This window comes from Ovis canadensis, chromosome 25 (genome assembly GCF_042477335.2).
Source record: "Ovis canadensis isolate MfBH-ARS-UI-01 breed Bighorn chromosome 25, ARS-UI_OviCan_v2, whole genome shotgun sequence".
Taxonomy (NCBI): domain Eukaryota; kingdom Metazoa; phylum Chordata; class Mammalia; order Artiodactyla; family Bovidae; genus Ovis; species Ovis canadensis.
Window position 1 is genome coordinate 42,830,511 of NC_091269.1, and position 20,672 is coordinate 42,851,182.

The 20,672-nt window shown below is 40.6% G+C and overlaps 1 protein-coding gene across 1 annotated transcript in view; it reads left to right on the plus strand.

Annotated features, from left to right (window-relative positions):
* The first annotated feature begins 4,956 nt into the window (after positions 1-4,956).
* Positions 4,957-20,672, plus strand: part of KIFBP (kinesin family binding protein) — a 57,509-nt gene continuing 41,793 nt past the window's right edge. The window contains exons 1-2 of the mRNA XM_069571902.1: positions 4,957-5,475; positions 11,669-11,767. Of these exons, the coding sequence (XP_069428003.1) occupies positions 5,050-5,475; positions 11,669-11,767 (525 nt within the window). The 5' untranslated portion in view covers positions 4,957-5,049. The remainder of the gene's footprint in view (positions 5,476-11,668; positions 11,768-20,672) is intronic.

A 20,672-nucleotide genomic window follows, 5' to 3' on the forward strand; every position in this document is an offset into this window, starting at 1 on the left:
GGAAATCATATTAGTTCACAGAAATGATTTCTTCTTACAACTGCATCATACTCCATTGTGTGGGTACACCATAGTTTATTCAACCCTTTTCTTATTATGGGCACATAGGTTGTTTCTGGTATTTTTCAATTACAAACAGTGCTGCAGTGAGAAACCTCATAATATGTGTATTTATGTACTTTCAGAGGGGTATCTTCAGAGTAGATTCCTAGGAGTGAGATAGCTGAATCAGAAGGTAAGTGCGTATGTAGTTTTTGTTCTTTATTATCATGTATTGGCAAGGAATTCTAGAAGGGCAGTTTTTTTCTTGGAATTTATTTTTTGAAGAAGCCAGGCCATTTGTTATGTAGATTTTACCACGTTCTGAATTCTGCTGAGGCATTTTCCATCTGTCACTTAAGCTCCTTTTCCTCCTGTATCAATCTAATACATTGATAATTAGATTGCGAAGTGTACCCAGTGTCCAGCTGATGTTAAGAGCAAGAAGTGATCGTTCCCCGAATCTCAGGTCACCATGTCCTGGTGATCTGTACTCTATGGCACGCACTGGACAACTTCTACAGGGACTGCTCCCTGGCAGCCAGAACCATCCCATCTCGTTTCCTAGCCCCATGTCTGTGTGTTTCTCAGGTATGTCTATCTAAGGATTTATCAAAATCCTTTTGTTTCCATCTGTGCATGCTTCTTGCAAGGTCCTTAGAGGTTCGCACCAAGTGTCATGGTGGTTTGTTGAGCTCCTATTGCAAGACAGTATTGCATAATGATCAAAAGTATGGGTTCTTGAGCAAAACTGCCTTACTGTATGTGACCTTTGGTAAATTATTAATCTCTCTAGACTTCAATTTCTAATCTGCAGAATGGGAATAATAATATCTCACAGAGTTGTTCTGAGGATTAGGTGATTTTAATATATAGAGTGTTATCTGGCTCATAGTAATGAGATACCAAATTAACCATGTGCGAATCACTTTCCTAGTCACAGATGTATACTGGGAACCTACTATGGTCATTACAGTAATTTCCTTACAAGTCTTCCCGCTTTTTCCCTTCAGTTTGTTTTCTGAATAATCCTGTTAAATCATATCTTGTCACTCCTTCAAAACCATCCCATCTCACACAGACTATCCAAACTCACCATCAGTCAGTTCAGTTCAGTCGCTCAGTCGTGTCCGACTCTTTGCAACACCATGAATCGCAGTACACCAGGCCTCCCTGTCCATCACCAACTCCCAGAGTCTACTCAAACTCATGTCCATCGAGTCAGTGATGCCATCCAGCCATCTTATCCTCTGTCATCCTCTTCTCCTCCTGCCCTCAATCCCTTCCTGCATCAGGGTCTTTTCCAATGAGTCAACTCTTCGCATGAGGTGGCCACAGTATTGGAGTTTCAGCCTCAGCATCAGTCCTTCCAGTGAACACCCAGGACTGATCTCCTTTAGGATGGACTGGTTGGATCTTCTTGCAGTCCAAGGGACTCTCAAGAGTCTTCTCCAACACGACAATTCAAAAGCATCAGTTCTTCGGCACTCAGCTTTCTTTATAGTCCAACTCACATCCATACATGACCACTAGAAAAACCATATCCTTGACTAGACGGACCTTTGTTGGCAAAGTAATGTCTCTGCTCTTGAATATACTATCTAGGTTGGTCATAACTTTTCTTCCAAGGAGTAAGCGTCTTTTAATTTCATGGCTTTAGTCAGCATCTGCAGTGATTTTGGAGCCCAGAAAATAAAGTCTGACACTGTTTCCACTGTTTCCCCATCTATTTGCTATCAAGTGATGGGACCAGATGCCATGATCTTTGTTTTCTGAATATGGAGCTTTAAGCCAACTTTTTCACTCCTCTTTCACTTTCATCAAGAGGCTCTTTAGTTCCTCTTCACTTTCTGCCATAAGGGTGGTGTGATCTGCATATCTGAGGTTATTGATATTTCTCCTGGCAATCTTGATGCCAGCTTGTGCTTCATCCAGCCCAGCATTTCTCATGATGTACTCTGCATATAAATTAATTAAGCAGGGTGACAATACACAGCTTGACGTACTCCTTTCCCTATTTGGAGCCAGTCTGTTGTTCCATCTCTGACTGTTGCTTCCTGACCTGCATACAGATTTCTTCATGACCCAGATAATCATGATAGTGTGATCACTCACCTAGAGCCAGACATCCTGGAATGTGAAGTCAAGTGGGCCTTGGGAAGCATCAATACGAACAAAGCTAGTGGAGGTGATGTAATTCCAGTTGAGCTATTTCAAATCCTGAAAGATGATGCTGTGAAAGTGCCGCACTTAATATGCTAGCAAATTTGGAAAATTCAGCAGTGGCCACAGGACTGGAAAATGTCAGTTTTCATTCCAATCCCAAAGAAAGGCAATGCCAAAGAATGTTCAACGACCGCACAATTGCACTCATCTCACGCTAGTAAAGTAATTCTCAAAATTCTCCAAGCCAGGCTTCAACAATATGTGAACTGTGAACTACCAGATGTTCAAGCTGGTTTTGAAAAGGCAGAGGAAGCAGAGATCAAATTGACAACGTCCACTGGATCATTGAAAAAGCAAGAGAGTTCCAGAAAAACATTTATTTCTGCTTTATTGCCTATGCCAAAGCCTTTGACTGTGTGGGTCACAATAAACTGTAGAAATTCTTCAAGAGATGTGAATACCCAACCACCTGACCTGCCTCCTGAGAAACTTTTATAAGACCTGGGTATATTCAGTGCTTTGAGATACACAAAGGAGCACTGATTCTGGAAGCTCATAGACACAAAGTTTGAATCTCAGATGTGCTCCAAATTGATAAGCTTCAAATTTTTTAAGCTTCACCTTTCTCAAGCAAAACCTAAGTGATAATATTTTCTCTGTACAGATTCTATCCTTTATAAATGCTGGTGCTTCTCAGGAGTCTTTCCTAAACTCTGTCTTGGGGAGATCTTACAAACTTCCAAAATTTCTGTTGCATGGGCTGCTCACTTCCAAAACTTGGTCTCTAGGCCAGATGGCTCTCTGGAGATACAGGCTGTAATATTCATCTCCCAACTGGAGCAACCACTCCTGGATGTTCAGCTGACTCCTGTATATCATTATGTTCAAATTGGAACCCAAGTTTCCTCTTCACATTCCCCTTCCCACCCACACCAAAATGTTCTGTTTTGCATCTCAGTGAGTGACACCACTATACGCCAAGCTGATTTCCTGCATTCACTCTCCTTTCTTCTCTCATCCTTAAATGTAAAACTAAGCACTAGCCACCTCCAGTCCACCTTCTATAAAGCTCTTACATTGGTCTACTTTTCATCTCTTGTAGTTCAGACCATCATCTTTTGAATTATTTTAACAGGTACTCTTGCTGCCACTTTAGCTTCCTACCAGTGCATTTTCCACACTTCAAATGACTAATTTGTTCATTTGATAAATATTTTAAATGTCTGTTAATTTGCCAGGCACTGTTCTAGGATCTGGGAATTCAGCAATTAAAAAACTTTCTGCCCTAATACAAGGCAAGACATTAAACTATCCAGGTGGCCCAGCAGTAAAGAATCCACCTGACAATGCAGAGACTCAACAGACACAATTCAATCCATGGGGTGGGAAGATCCCCTGGAGTAGGAAATGGCGACCCACTCCAGTACTTTTGCCTAGAAAATTCCATGAACAGAGGAGCCTGGTGGGCTACAGTCCAGGGGGTTGCAAAGAGTTGGACACAACTGAGCACATGCACGCATGGTAATATAAGTTGTTATGGAAACAAAGGTGATAAGGACTGTTAGCCAGTGAGGCAAGGTTGCTATTTTTAAACATGGAGGTCAGAAAAGACCTTCCTGAAAAGTCATCATTTGAGTAAATATCTGAAGGTGAGGGATTGAGCCATGAAGACATTAGGGGAAGGATAGACGAATAGCAAATACACAAGGCTTTGACACAGGAGACTGTCTGATGTGTTCAAGGAAAAGGAAACTTCTTGGCTGGAGTAGAGAGAATGTAGAGAGCCATAGAAGATGAAGTCAGAGAACTAGTGTGGACCTAACTATGCAGCGTTTATAAGGCTTTGACTATGCCAAAGCCTTTAACTGCATGGGTCACAGTAAACTGTGGAAAATTCTGAAAGAGATGGGCATACCAGACCACCTGACCTGCCTCTTGAGAAACCTATATGCAGGTCAGGAAGCAACAGTTAGAACCGGACATGGAACAACAGACTGGTTCCAAATAGGAAAAGGAGTACGTCAAGGCTGTATATTGTCACCTTTCTTATTTAACTTATATGCAGGGTACATCATGAGGAATGCTGGGCTGGAAGAAGCGCAAGCACACTGGACGTGAGTTTGGGTAAACTTCGGGAGTTGGTGATGGACAGGGAGGCCTGGCATGTTGCGGTCCATGGGGTTGCAAAGAGTTGGACACGACTCAGCAGCTGAACTGAACTGATAAAACTTTCTGGAGCCAGGCCCCCGCCCCTCCTATTTAGCTTGGTAATTTTGAAGGTTATGTAATCGGAAAAGCGTTGATTGTCTTGTGACAGCTCTGGGACTTAACTCCTGTATTTGAGAAGTTCAAATGAAAATATTTGGCAATCACTCAGTGCTTTTTACATTCATAGAGGCTACACATTAATAACAATACACGGATCATTGTTACATTTTTATCCACTGATGGGCTGGGTTATAGACTAATGTCAAAACGTTTCTGCCTTTCAGCTTATAGCAGTTAACGAGAGTAGTTACCTAGCTATGTTTGTAAACAACATTTCCTTGTGATCTGTTAGTCAATCGACGTCACCAGGTAAGAGAGACTCCCCGCCGCAGAGGGCGGGACTGGGCGGGAAATGGTAATGCCTTCGGACAGCTTCCTTTCCATGACAACGGTTGCTGTGGTGACGACTACGCCTTCCCATTGGTCACTGCAAAGCATACTGCGGTTCCTTGGGAGTACGTCATTGGATAGCGTTCCGCAATGCGCAGGCGCAGGACTCTAGAGGCCGTAAGTGAAGCGTCGCAAAAGAGAAGGAAGGCGGGAGTCCCAATTGAAACCGAGGCTGACCAGGCCGCTATGGCGGATGCTCCGTGGGCCGAGATTCGTGAGAAATTCCAGACTGCGCTGGCCTTATCACGGGTGGAACTGCATAAAAACCCGGAGAAGGAACCGTACAAGTCGAAATACAGTGCCCGGGCGCTGCTGGAAGAGGTTAAGGCGCTATTGGGACCCGCTCCTGAAGACGAGGATGAACGACCGCAGGCCGATGATAGCTTGGGCGCAGGGGAACACGCCTTGGGGCTGCCGGCTGAATTGGTGGAGGCCGAGGGGCCCGTCGCCCAGGGGGCAGTGAGGCGAGCGGTTATTGAGTTCCATCTCGGGGTGAACCACATTGACACCGAGGAGTTGTCGGCGGGGGAGGAGCATCTGGTAAAATGCCTGCGGCTACTGCGCAAGTACCGACTGTCGCACGACTGCGTCTCCCTCTACATCCAGGCGCAGGTAAGAAAAATCCGGGCCCGCTGCTGTTGGCCAGAGGCCAGTGGGTGGAGAGGGGCCTCAGCTCTTGCCGAGACCAAAGGCAAACGTAATAAGGCACAATTTGTCCCCACGTTTTCAAACCTCTGTGGTAAGCGGCTTCCAAACTCCCTCTCCATCCTCTTCGCTTACTCCTTCATCACATTGCTTCACTTAGTCGTAGTCAACACATCGGTTACCCAAGACCCTCCTACATTGTAAATGCTCTTTTCAACTCTCCACCTTTCCAAATCCAGTTCATTCTATTAAGAAAAACCCAAAGTAATTTGTTTATTAATTTCAGGTCTCAAGGAAATTGTAAAGAATAATCAGAGTGCATTCTTAATTTGAAATAAGATGTCTGTCTTGCCGTAGTCATTCGTTTGCTTCCCAAGGAATTTCCTGCCCATTCTTCAAAACCGATTTCAAGAATCACTTCATACGTTTAGTAACTTTCTTTGGATCATTGTATTCTGAACTGACTTCCTCCTAGTACGTTTGATTTCTTGTAATACTTACTGTTTCCTATTTCTGTGGTGCTTGGTTTACTAAGAAATAAATCTGACATTCTGGGAACGTAACAGTTCAGAATACAAATATGTATAAACTTTTGTGTCACATACTTTGCTTAAGTTAGCTCACAAACCCTTACATTCAGTAGTTCCAGTTCCTAGTATACGTGATCCAGGGAACATTTACCTCAGTTGATCTTAGGGTAAGTAGGTCTCAAAGTTAAAAAGGACATTGTATAGGACATATTCTGTTATCATGGCCCAATTAAATTAAAAGCTACAAAATAACAGGAACTATATCTCTTTTTTGCTCATTATTTATAATCTCAGTCCCTGGCACATAAAAGACCATTCTAAATCATTTGTTTGTTGAGTAGATGAATGATCTAATGAAATCCATAAGATGTTGAATTCAAACAAAATCTCAGTTATTTGAAATTTTCTTCAACCATTTGGCTTCCTAAGATCTTGCTGCTAAGTCGCTTCAGTCGTGTCCAACTCTGTGCAACCCCATGGACTTCAGCCTACCAGGCTCCCCTGTCCCTGGGATTCTCCAGGCAAGAACACTGGAGTGGGTTGCCATTTCCTTCTCTAATGCATGAAAGTGAAAAGTGAAGTGAAGGTGCTCAGTTGTGTCTGACTTCTAGCGACCCCATGGACTGCAGCCTACCAGGCTCCTCTGTCCATGGGATTTTCCAGGCAAGAGTACTGGAGTGGGGTGCCATTGCCTTCTCCTCCTAAGATCTTAATGAACATTTAAAAAATTCCTTCAATATCTCAAAAATAGAAACCTTCCTTAATGTAATATAGGTCTCCAGTATTTACTGTACTTTTGTGACTTTTAATGTGCGTATTCTTAAATATATTAATATCTCTGAAATCAGGATCGTTCTTACAGCTGATTGATTTTATGTAAAATTTAGTTGGCAGTGTTTTCTTGTTGATACATAAAATAATTGTGTCTTAAAAATTGTAACATCTTACATTCAATGATTTACAGTATTTTGAACAGCCAGCTTTTTCTGAAGGGTGAATTATTAGAGATATTTTTACTAAAACCAGGAACAAAATCTTGATTAGAAGTACTGGCCATTGCAATAATATAGAAAGCAAAAAACAGTATCAATCTTTTAAAATAAAAATCATTTTTAATGTGATTTATGTATACCTAAAGTCATCAACTGTAAAAGTCTTAGAACTGTTTGATGAAACAGGAGGTTAACAAAACAAAACCAGGAGGTTATATGGTAAATATATAATATCAATAGTATTCTATCTATAAGCAATAATTTGTTAAAGTGTTACTTTTAGAAATTGCATTTACAAAGGGCTGGATAATAGAACTGATAATCTTAAAAGGAATGATATACCATGTTCCTCGGTGGCAAGATTATTTAGATTCGGGTTATGCTAGTCTGTTTCTGAAGTCTACTGCTCAGCTGATCTGTTTATTATAGGGGCCTTTTATTACATTTAATATATGCTTTGATGAGAGATTTGACCTTACTACTATTAAAGCAAACTGAAAGGATGGTATAGAATAATTGTGTCACATTGGCAGAGATTATTAAAGATATTGATTGCATTCATTTTTGGAGAAACTGTGAGGAGATGGATACTGTCCATTAGCATAATTATTGGTGGAAATATAAATCCATAGAACTTTCTGGAGATCAGTAGGTATCTGAGTCAAGACTTTGACTTAAAAATTTCCTGTCAGTATTGTAAAATAATATTGAAACAGGTATGCAGAGGTCTGTTAACATGGATGTTTGTCATATCATTGTTAATATAAAAAAGAAAAGAATAAAATAAACATTAGTGAGTATCTCTATAGTTAAATAAGTACTAGTACATCCATATAGAAGAGCAGTATGTAGCCTTTAGAAATGATTTATGTTTGTTCACCAAAATATCAATACTAAGAGGAGAGAGAAGGCTCTGAGGCATGCTTGGAATTATGTAGAGTGATTCCATTTTGGTAGAAGACTACCTGTGTGTTTGTGTTTATATAGAAAAAGTTTGAAAGTTCATGGGAATTTATGAGATTCTGACTGCTTTATTCCAATCTGGTGTCTGCTTCCTGGGAAATTATTGATATATAGGACCTGGACCCACATTAGATTATCAAGAGAGGCTGTCCCCCTTCTGTCTTTTCCAGAAGAATGTGTTTTTCTCCAGTTAGCTGTCAGAAATACATATTTGCATTATCATGCTGAGCAAAATTTAACTTGACAAATTAGTAGGTTGTTCTTCCCACTGCCAGGACATATGTGTATAAGGAGGACCTCAGCTTTACTGAGGTACAGCTGACACATAGTAAACAGCACGAATCTAAGTATGCAGTTTGATGGAGTTCGACATCTCTGTATTCCCATGAGACAGTCGCCGCGATCATGGTGATGATCACGTCCATCACCACTAGAAGCTTCTTTGTGCACGTGCATTTGCAATCCCTCGCTGACTCCTGTATTCTCCTTCCCTTCTTGCCCTCCTCCCCCGCACTGTCTAGAATTTCATAATGGACTTATATGGTGTATGCTCTTCTTTTGTCTGACTTCCTTCACTCATCATCATCATTTCATTGCTGCATCGGAGATAATCTTTTTTATTTTTTTTATTTTGTCTGTTAATATGGTGAATTACATTGATTGATTTTTCTAATGTTAAGCCAACCTTTCTTTCCTGTGATAAACTCCACTTGGAGTTTTTGCCAAGCCAAAGTTGGCTCAGATATTACCCTTTTTATGTAATGTTGGACAGAATTTGCTAAAATTTTGTTAGTATTTTTTGTATCTTTGTTCATGAAGGATATCAGGCTGTAGTTTCTTGTTATGTCTTTGGTACGGAGGAACTATTCTTTCCTGTTTGTTTTTCTGGATGAATTTGTGTAGACTTGGTGTTATTTTTTCCTTACGTGTTTGGTAGAATTCACTAGTAGTACTTTTTTAGCTGTTTTTGATTCAGTTTTTTCCCTTACCTATTCTCTTATCCCAAGGGCAGGAACATGGTGATGCTCTGTGAATGATAGAGTACTTTCTGATGTATTATGGGATTTCTATTGTAAAAATAATTAGCACATCAAAAAAAAAAAAAAGATTACCTCTGTGGAGGAAACATTGAAACAAAACATTAATAGTATTTTGAAAAGTCAGGTCAGTTTCAGATCCCTTGCATGGTCCTTAACTTCAGGACCTCAGTAAGTTATGGTTCAGAAGAAAAACCTGTGTGTTTCTAGACACACTCTAGGTCTCTACTTGGTTTCAGATTTATACACCAGAGTTGGTGCTTCCTGAGGCAGAGCTCACCCTGGATCTAGCAGCCTAAATGCATCACCATCCCATCTAAATAGAGTAAAAGTGGCTAACCAGTTCCTGGTAGTAGGTACTTCTCTAGTTAGGTACAGTCTGCTGGGTTTGGGCTTACTGGTGTCATGGCCAAAGTCTCAGACGAAAAATAAATTGACCTAGGGAGTGAGAAAAGGTGACTTGTGGATTCATTTCTAAATTCAAGAAATGAGTTTTAAGAAAGCTTATATTCTCTTGAGGCTGGATGGGCAGAATAATCATTAAGTTGGTACTGAGTCTTTAAGCTTCCCGAGGGTACTACAAAGAAATATAGAGGAGAGAATTGCCCAATCTCAGTAATTTATCACCATAACCTACCTGCAGCTCTAGGCACTGAGAACTGATCAAGTCACCTAAAAAAACCCCCCAAAACTGTAGAATAGGTATACTATGTAAAGCCATAGGACCAGAGGTCTGTGCTCCAGGGCAGCGATCATATTACCTTTAAACTGTAGGATTTTGAAACAGTTTTTGTGTCTGCCACGTGCCCCTTTTGCAGTCTACTGAAGCCTGTATTTCATGAAACAGAATAATGATTTTAAATGTATAAAATAAAATGTAGAGGGTTGCAAAAGAAACCAGTAATATTGAAGTTATCAAAATATTTTTTAAAACAAATGTATGATATAGTGATATATAAGGTTCCTTATGAGTCCATTAAATAACATCTATTTTTAAATATAACTTTAAAGTATTATTGAATATTCATGATGGTTTAAGATATCTATGAGCTATAATACAAATATTTTTTTTACTTCCATAGACCACAGAATCCCAGGTACTGTAATACTGTTACATTTTGTTTCCTGCCTTCATAACTGAAAAAAAAAAATGCTCAATTTTAAGAGGATATAGTGAAAATGACTGTAATGTTTCCTCATCCACATTCATAGACTCTGAATTCTCTTCCTGGGTGATTTGTGGGTTCTTGGGCCAAGGTTAAGAACTTGCTTTAAAAACATTATTTCCTTATCATGTTCCCTTCTCTGGGGGAGTAAGCAAAAGAGGGTAGAAGCTCAGCCTCAGAAGAATCCCTGTGCCTGAAAGACTGTCCTGAGGGTTGGGAGGCTGACTAATCCCATTGTCTAAGCAGGAGCTAGTCTTCTGCACAGGCCTGATTTGCCCTATGATAAAAGAGTTGTGTAGCAGGGGGAAAACTGACTTAGTTTTTTAAAATGTAACATTGTACCCCCAAATTCAGCAGGTTGAAACTTAATTACTGAAATAACAGGAATCCAGGCTGGTTTGCCTCTCGCTCAAGGTCTGTCATCAGATTATTGGCCTGCTGGGGCTGCACTGGGGAAAAGGCGATGGCACCCCACTCCAGTACTCTTGCCTGGAAAATCCCATGGACGGAGAACCTGGTAGGCTGTAGTCCATGGCGTCACGAAGAGTGGGACACTTACTGAGCGACTTCACTTTCACTTTTCACTTTCATGTATTTGAGAAGGAAATGGCAACCCACTCCAGGCTCCAGTGTTCTTGCCTGGAGAATCCCGGGGATGGCAGAGCCTGGTGGGCTGCCATCTGTGGGCTCACACAGAGTTGGACATGACTGAAGCGACTTAGCAGCAGCAGCAGGGGCTGCACTGGAAGGTTCAACTAGAGAATCCAAGCTCACTTGTGTGGTTCTTGGCAGGATTCATACAGGCTGTTGGTCTGAGGCCCTGACTGTTGACTTCCCTTAGTTCCATGACACCATAATGTGGCTCAAAATACGGCATTTGACTTCCCTCAGGGAGAACAGCAAGAGGGAGCACCCAAAATGGGACTATAGTGTTTTGTAACTTGATGTTGGAGGGGACCATCCATCACTGTTGCCATGTTCTGTTTGTTAGAAGCAAGTCCTTAAATCTAGACCAGACTTAAAGGGAAGAGATTGTACAAGGGCATGAACACCAGAAGGCAGGAATCATTGGGGAACCCAATTTAGTGACTGCCTCCTGTTCTTCCCTGGTGGCTCAGATGGTAAAGCATCTGTCTGCAGTGCAGGAGACCTGGGTTCAATCCCTGGGTCAGGAAGATCCCCTGGAGAAGGAAATGGCAACCCACTCCAGTACTCTTGCCTGGGAAATCCCATGGACGTAGAAGCCTGATAGGCTACGGTCCATGGGGTCGCAAAGAGACGGACATGACTGAGCGACTTCTCTTCCTCTTCTTCTTCTTTCCTCCTGTGACATAAGGACAACAGTGTTATGAATAATTAATTCATTGGTAATCAGACACTAGTACTATTTAGGTAAGCATTGACTTTGAAACTATGAAAACTACTTTATTGGATGATTTATATTGTCATTTTTTTCTCTTTTTATTCTCCAGAATAACCTGGGTATCTTGTGGTCTGAAAGAGAAGAAATTGAAACTGCACAAGCTTATCTAGAATCATCAGAAGCTCTATATAATCAGTATATGAAAGAGGTATGTTGCATGTCAGATAAATTTGAATCTTTGATAGAAACTAGTAAAGAATTGATGGTAAGAATTCCTCATTCATAATATTACAATATGGCTTTTCAGTGTGCTTTGGGATGTCTTTATACAACTGTCTATGTGGTCACCTAATAGCTAAAATTATTTAATATTTTTTATTAAAGACTTTAGCGTTCTTAAAAACAATCCTTGCATAAAGTCTCAATCCAAGTATAACTGTATAAGAAATATTTTTCGAATATCCTGAAATACTGATACTTGCAAAATTTCTATTTTGATTTCTACTGAGGATAGCAGTGCTTAACTTAAAGGAAAGCAAATAGCTATCAGTACTTAAGCAAAATATCTGAAATTTTGGAGGCGCTGGTTCTCAAGTTTCAGCATGTATCAGAATCACCTGGAGAACTTATTAAAATACAGTGCTCAACCCCAGACTCTGAGTGAGTAGGTCTGGGTTGGGACCTTTTTAACCAGGTGCTACTGCTGCTACTGGTTTGGTTTTTGCACTTTGAGAAGCACGGCTTCAGGGCAGTGATTTTCAGTAACTTTATTTTTTGAATTGTAAAACCCTCCTGAAATACAATATGTAAAGCTTGATGGAGCTACTGTGGTGCAGCAGGTCAGAAGAACGCTGAGCCCACTCCACTGCAGATACCTTCTTCCCTCCCTGCCGTGGCAGCACAAGAGGTGCTGTAGAACTAGTTCTAGGGCTCTAGAGAGCCACGTGGAAAACTTTGGCTTTAGAGGCTCACCGTCCTACAGAGGTAAACTTTGTAATGCTTCTGGGTTGCCATTCATTTCCTTAATAAATTAATGCGCCCCTTGGCATTCTGGAGGAGGCTGTACATGTTGGGGGCAGGGAGGTCAGTAGGAAATCTCTCTACCTTCTACTCAGCTTCACTGTGAACCTAACATTGCTCTAAAAAGTGAAGTCTGTAACCAGAAAATATTGGCAGTCTTCTGAAATTAAAATGGATTTAGTTAATTTTGTTCTGAGGCTATGTGTAGCAGTTTTTGAAATAACCAGGTATTTTGAGGTTTTTCAAACTCAAGGTTAAGAATCAATGTTTTACAGTTTCCCTAGTGATTCATATATTGCTAAACTCAGTAGTAAGTTCTTAGTCTTCATCTTATTTGAGCATTTGGCATAGTTATTCAGTCTGGCCTCTGGCTCAACTGGGTAGTCTCTCTTCCTTGACATACTTCTTTTTTTCTTTTATACCACATTGTATTTTTATTTCTTTACTTTTGGCTGCGCTGGGGCTGGGTCTTCGTTGCCGCACGAGGGCTTTCTCTGGCTGCAGTGCATAAGCTTCTCACTGCGGTGGCTTCTGTTGCAGAGCGTGGGCTCAGTAGTTGTGGCTCACAGGCTCCGTTGCTGTGGAGCATCTTCCCAGACCAGGGACTGAACCTGTGTCTTCTGCATTGACAGGTAGATTCTTAACCACTGGACCACCAGGGAAGTCCGACTGCTTCTTTTATTTAGCTTCCACATGTTTGTTTTTCCTTCTTCCCAGTTCTTGTTGCTTCGTCTTTGTATCGTCAACCTCTAAACAGTGGGGTACCCAGAGTTCAGTGTGTTTCGGTGTCTCCATCTACATTCACTTCTTTGTTCTAAATACTATCTCTGTACTGATGACTCCCAAATTATATCCCCAGTCTCTACCTCTCTAATTCCAAACTTGTCTGTCCAACTGCTGATCTGACACTTGCACTTTTTATGAGGTAGGTAGGTATCTGTAAAACTCTTGTCTAACATTGAGCTTCTAATACCTTCCCCTTCCTACCTTGCTTGTTGTGAACACCAGTTTCTTTCATGAATTGTTGAGGCCTGAAACCTTGGAGACTTCTACTCACAGTCTCAGCAGAGTCTCTTGGCTTTACTTTTATTTTTTAATATTTGTTTGTTTATTTGGCTGTGTTGGGTCTTAGTTGTGGCACTTGGGATCTTAGATCTTCGCTGTGGCATGTGGAATCTTTTGTTGTGGCATGCGAATCTAGTTCTCCAACCAGGGGCCTAATCCAAGCCTCCTACGTTGGGAGTGTGGAGTCTTAGCCACTGGATCACTGAGGAAGTCCCTTTGGCTTTACTTTTAAATGAGGTCTAGAATCAGTCAGTTGAGTTGCTCAGTCGTGTCCAACTCTTTGTGACTGTGTGGACTGGAGCACGCCAGGCTTCTCTGTCCATCACCAACTCCGGGAGCTTGCTCAGACTCATGTCTATCGAGTCAGTGATGCCATCAAATCATCTCATCCTCTGTCGTTTCCTTGTCCTCCTGCCTTCAACTGTTCCCAGCATCAGGGTCTTTTCCAATGAGTCAGTTCTTCGCATGAGGTGGCCATCAAAGTACTGGAGCTTCAGCTTCAGCATCAGTCCTTCCAATGAATATTCAGGAGTGATTTCCTTTAGAATTGACTGGTTGGATCTCCTTGCAGTCCACGGGCCTCTGAAGAGTCTTCTCCAACACCACAGTTCAAAAGCCTCAATTCTTCGGTGCTCAACTTTCTTTACGGTCCAACTCTCACATCCATACATGACTACTGGAAAAACCATAGCTTTGACTAGATGGATCTTTGTTGGCAAAGTAATGTCTAGAATCAGACCACTGCTATCACCATCATCTCTTGCTGTAACCTTCTTGTTGGTCTTCCTGCTCTTATACCCCCTTCAGTCTGTTCTCAGCCCTGTTCAAAGGTAAATCAGATTACATCACTCCTTTCCTCAGATTTTTCAATGGTTTTCCCATCCTACTCAGTAGACTCTGAAGACCCATGAAAACCTACAAGTTCCTTATCTGATCTGGCTACAGTTACCTCTGATTTCATCTACTATTCTCCCCTGTCTCATTCTATTCTAGCTACACCGGCCTTGCTGTTCCTAAAACACACCAGATAAGCTCCCAACTCAGGACCCCTGCACTTGTCTGTTTCCTCTGCTAATACTGCTCTTCCCCTGGATATCTGTCTGGGTCGCTCCCTCATTTTCTTTGGATCTTGACTCACGTGTCTCCCATCCAAGGAGGACTCACTGGCTGCTCACCTCACACTGCAAACCAACCCTCCCTAACACTTCGTACCCTGCCCCTGCTTTCCTGCCTTTTTTGCTTTGCACTTGTCACTAACATTCATTTTAATATTTTATTTATCACCCATCTTCAGTACTAGAATGTGTGCTCCAGGATGACAAGGATGTTTTTGCTATTGCATTCGCTGCAGCATCTAGAACAGTATCTGTTTCTTGATAACCAGTGAGTGATATTTTACCTTGTTCATCCAGATCAACCGAAAAAGGAATAGTGTTACTACTGTGTGAATGCTTGAATGAATTTAACGGAGAGTTTCAGTTTAAAAATGTATAAGCTAGTGGTTAGTTGGAGAAGTTTGATTGCTTATATGGTTTTCTATTTGTTTGGTATAAATCAGTAATGAATAATTTTGAAGAAAATATTTCATAAATTATTGACCTAATAGTGCCAGGTTAGAATGCCATTTTTGAAAATCTATGCATACAAAATATAGTTCTAGATAATGGAGAGATCTAAACAAAGTGAGGAATCATTGCATTTGAAGATAGGAAACAGGAAAGCAGATAATAAAGTAGTTAATGCAGAGTCACTGAAAAAATGCAGTATACACCCAGTGATGGCAGAATGGTTACATAAATATGATACTCTCTTAGCAAGGCAGTATAATGTAACCATTAAAATGAAAGAAGTATTTGGATCATCAGTAAATGGAAAATGTGTTTAACATATACACTGTGATTACAACTATATTAACATTTTTTCTTGTAAGGCCCTGTAAAGATGAACTAGATGATACAACTAATAAAACTAATGTTTTGGTTTTAGAAGATGCAACTAATAAAGACTAATATTTATTGAGTGCTTAAGCAGGCTAGCTTTTATTCTAATAACAACACTATGAAAGAAATACTGTTATTCCTATTTATAAGTAAGGACTTTGTGATTCAGTGAGATTAGCATATACTGTGTGACACAATCAGAATTTAAGTGTGATTTGTCTGATCCCAAACTCTTGTTCTTTGTCACGCTGCTTTCCAAGGTGATATATTAGTTATTGTATTAAAATAAAAGGATTCTTTTTCTCTATAAAATTGCTCAAATACAGAATAATAAAAAAGAAAATGCATGCTGTAGTTGTGAAGAGTTATTTATTAGCAGGTTTTTGGTGGTGGTGGTTGAAGAGACACAATCTTGTAAGCCAGAAAGTTTTTATTTTATTTTATTATTACTGATTTTGGACATTACCATACACTTCAGGTTTTTAATGTGGCTGCACTGGATCTTGGCTGCATTGTGTGGGGGCTTCTCTGGGTGTGGATAGTATGGGCTCAGTGGTCCCACGTTATGTGGGATCTTAGTTCCCCAACCAGGGATGGAACCTGCATCCCCTGCATTGAAAGGCAGGTTCTTAACCACTGGACCACTAGGGGAGGTCCTGCAGAGGAGTTTTAAACATTCATTCATTGGTTTACTTCCAGATTTGAGATACACTTGGTGTATACTTTGTGTAAGTTTAAGATGCACAGTGTGAAGATTTGATTCACAGATATATTGAAAATGATTACCAGAACAGGATTGGTTGACATCTCCATCACCTCATAAAGTTACCTTTCTTCTTATTTGTTTTTGTGCTGCGAATAGTTAAGGTTTACCATCTTAGCAACTTTTGAGTATACAATACAGTATTATTAACTGTAGTCAACATTGCTGTACATTAGATCCCCAGAACTTTCTTATAACTTGAAGTTTGTACCCTTTGCCAAACATTTCCCCGCTTCTCCCATCACCTCAGCCCCTGGTAGTTCAGTTCAGTTCAGTTCAGTCGCTCAGTCGTGTCCGACTCTGCAACCCCATGAATCGCAGCACGCCAGGCCTCCTTGTCCATCACCAACTCCCGGAGTTCACTCAGACTCAACGTCCATCGAGTCTGTGTTGCCATCCATCCATCTCATCCTCTGTTGTCCCCTTCTCCTCCTGCCCCCAATCCCTCCCAGCATCAGTCTTTTCCAATGAGTCAACTCTTCGTATGAGGTGGCCAAAGTACTGGAGTTTCGGCTTTAGCATCATTCCCTCCAGAGAACACCCAGGACTGATCTCTTTTAGGATGGACTGGCTGGATCTCCTTGCAGTCCAAGGGACTCTCAAGAGTCTTCTTCAACACCACAGTTCAAAAGCATCAATTCTTTGGCGCTCAGCCTTCTTCACAGTCCAACTGGCAACCACCATTCTATTCTGTTTCTAGGAGTTCACTCTAGAAGATTCCACATATCAGTGATGCTCTACAGTATTTGGAAGGTGACCATTATATAACATGTCAGTCATTATAAAATTGCTACAAAAAGTCTCCCGATGTATTCTTACACCACTGGTATATGAGAGTTCTGATCTCCTTCACATATTTTCCTTCTGTAGATTTAAAAAAATTCTTTGCTAATATAGGCAAAGTGTCTCATTTTACCTTGAATTTCCTTGATTAAAATGATAATTTAAAAATATTTTCATTTTTGTATTTTCTCTTGAAATTGTGCATACTTTTTATTACACTTATTTACTCAGTTTTTGTGTTTTCTTGCTAATTTGTTTGCTCTTTCATGTTAAAGCTTTTTGAGTTATCATTGACATATAACGTCAGTTGAAGGTGTACAGCATAATGATTCAGTATATGTATGTATTATGAAACGGTCATAGTAAGCCTGATTAGTATTCATCACCACCCATTTTTAGAATCTTTTTCTTGTGATGAGAATTTTTAAGATCTACTCGCTTAGCAACTTGCAGATATATAACACAGAATTTAAAAATTTTATTGGAGTATAGTATAGTTATATGTTGTGTTGGTTTCAGGTATACAGCAAAGTAAATCAGTTATGCATATATCCACATGTTTTTAGGTTCTCTCCCATTTAGGCTATTACAGAGTATTTAGAGAGTTCCCTGTGCTGTACAGGCGGTTTTCAGTTTGCTGTTTTGGGAAATGGTCACAGAGTGGCTGAATTTCTTCACACCCAACTCTGCTTATTGCAGTAACTAGAGCCTTAGGGGAATTCCTTTTCCCGGGTTATAAATTAGAGTGAAATGTGCCAGAATAAACATCCAAAAGTTTGTGTCTCAAAACTCCTTTTTTTTAAAAAAAAATTTAATATGTATTTCTTAGTGATGTAAACTTGATTTACAACGTGTTGTTTATTCTAGGTTTACAGAGTCTTCTTCAGGTATATGCACACTTATGTATTCATCTTCAGTTTCGTTTCACATACAGATGATTAAAGATTGCTTAGTACACCCCTCTTGCTATATAGTAAACCTTTGTTGACTATCTCTTTCATATAGATTAGTGTGTATAGGTTAATCCAAACCTTGTAATATATCCTATCCACCACCTTTCTTCTTGGTGACTGTTAAGTTTGTTTTTGAAGTTTGAATGTCTATTTCACTTTTGCAAATTAGTGCATTGGTGTCAAATTTTTTTTTAACCTATTCCACCTACAAGTAATATCATATTATATCTGTCTCTGAATTACTTCACTTACTAAAATTATGTACAAGTGCATAGGTTACTGCAAATAGCATCATTTCGTATGTTTTTTCATGGCTGAGTTATATTTGATCCTGTGCACATGTCAGTTCTTTGTCCATTCATCTGTCTGTGGGCATTTCAGTGGCCTCCATGACTTGGCTGTTGTAAATGTTGCTGTAGTATATGTTTGGGTGCATGAGTCTCTTCAGAGTCTGGGTTGCTGCACACATTCTCTTAAGAGTGTGATCGCCAGGTCATAGGGTGGCTATGTTTTTACCTTTGAAAGGCGCTATTGTAGTGTACTCTCTAGTGGGTGTTAGCATCAGAGGGTCCCCTTTTCTTAACTCTGTTGTAGCCGTTATTGTCTGTGGACTTCTTGATTATGACCATTTTGATTGATGTGAGGGGAGGGGATACCTGTACTTCTGATTTGCATGTCTTTAATAATTCATCATATTGCGCCTCTTTCTGGGTGCTTTTTTTTTTTTAAACACTGAGTTGGACTTCTCTGTTAAAATTGTCTTCTTGAAAGTGTGCCCTGTGTTTAATTCTTTTTGCTTGTGTGTGTGTGTGTGTGTGTGTGTGTGTGTGTGTGTGTTAGTTGCTTAGTTGTGTCTGACTCTTTGCAACCCCATAGACTGTAGCCCACCAGGCCCCTCCGTCTATGGCATCCTTCAGGCAAGAACACTGGAGTGGATTGCCATTTCCTTCTCCATAGGAACTATAGAAAGAAAGAAAGTGAAATTGCTCAGTTGTGTCCAATTCATTGCGACACCATGGACTTGGACTTGACCCCATGAGTTGTACTTCTTTGTTGAAATTGTCTTGTTGAAAGTATGCCCTGTATTTAATTATTTTCACTTAATCACCTCTGGAAATATTGGAGGGCGGGTATTGCATACAGCCCACCAGTGCTTGTGAATATTAAGTTCCCATAGCAATAGCTTTCAGGTTGTTGTTTTGGGAAATGGTCTCAAAGTGGAAATATTTCTTCATCTCACCTCTGGTTATGCCAGCTTGCTAGCAGAGGCTTAGAGTAAGTCCTGCTGTGGGGTTTTAAGTTAGAGTGCAGTGTGCAAGAAGAAGCACCCCAAAGCTTGTGTCTCATTGCCTCTCTTTGGGTTAAATTTTTTTCTTTTGAATTTTGTATCTTGTACTGGGATATAGCCGATTAACAATGTTACAACAGTTTCAGGTGAACAGTGAAGGGACTCAGCCATACATGTACGTGTATCCATTCTCCCCAAACTTCCCTGCCATCCAGCCTGCCACATAACATTGAACAGAGTACCTTGTGCTATACAATAGGTCCTTATTGGTTACCAGTTTTAAATATAGCAGTGTGAACATGTCCATTCCAATCTCCCTAACTATGCCTTTCCCCTCTCCCTGCCGGCAACTGTAAGTTAGTTTCGTAAGTCGGTGAGTCCCTTTGTTTGTAAGGAAGTTCATTTGGATCATTTCTTTGTAGATCCCACGTATATAAGAGATGTCATGCATTTCTCCTTCTCTGCCTGACTGACTCCACTCAGTGTGGCACCCTCTAGGTCCATCCGTGTCGCTGCAGATGGCATTACTCCATGCTTCTTAGTGGCTGAAAAATGTCCTCCGGTACTCATGTACCACTTCTTCTTCATCCAGCCCAGTGTCAGTGGAGATTGAGGGTTGTGGGGTTTTTTTGAGTAACATGAAATACACGCTGTGTGTGTTGTGGGTGTACAGGATCGTTTCCTGTTACCCATATGCCTATATAGTGTGTGTGTTTGGATTCTTTTCCCACACAGCTTGATACAGAGTGTTGGTTAGACCTCTCTTGGTAGATATTGCTCCTTGTTAATTATCTGCTTTGTCGGGAACTGTTTTTGTTCATCCCATCCTCCTAATTTATCTCTTCCAGGCTGCCTACCCCTGTGGTAACCATAAATTTGGTTTTCAGGGATCTGAGTCTGTTTATGTCTTCCAGTTAGTTCATGAGTGTGCCTGCTAAACTGCGCCTATAAGGGCTATCATGATTTTTGCCTTTCTGACTCTGACTGACTTCACTTAGTAGGATTATCTGTGGTTTCAGCTACGTTCTGGCAGTGGGCATGGCTACATTCTTTTTCACGCCTGAGTCAGATGACATTGTGAACATTTTCCACTTCTTTATCCATTAATCTGTCCACGGACCTTTTGGTGGCTTCCGTGTCGTGGCTCTTGTAAAAGGTGCTGCAGTGCATGTTTGGGCACCTGTGTCCTTTGGATGTCTGGTTTGCTGTGCACTTACTCTTAAGAGTGGGGCTGCCAGATCACATGGTGGCTGTGGTGTTACCATTTTTTTTTTTAAAAGCTAAGTGGCTTTATTGAGAAA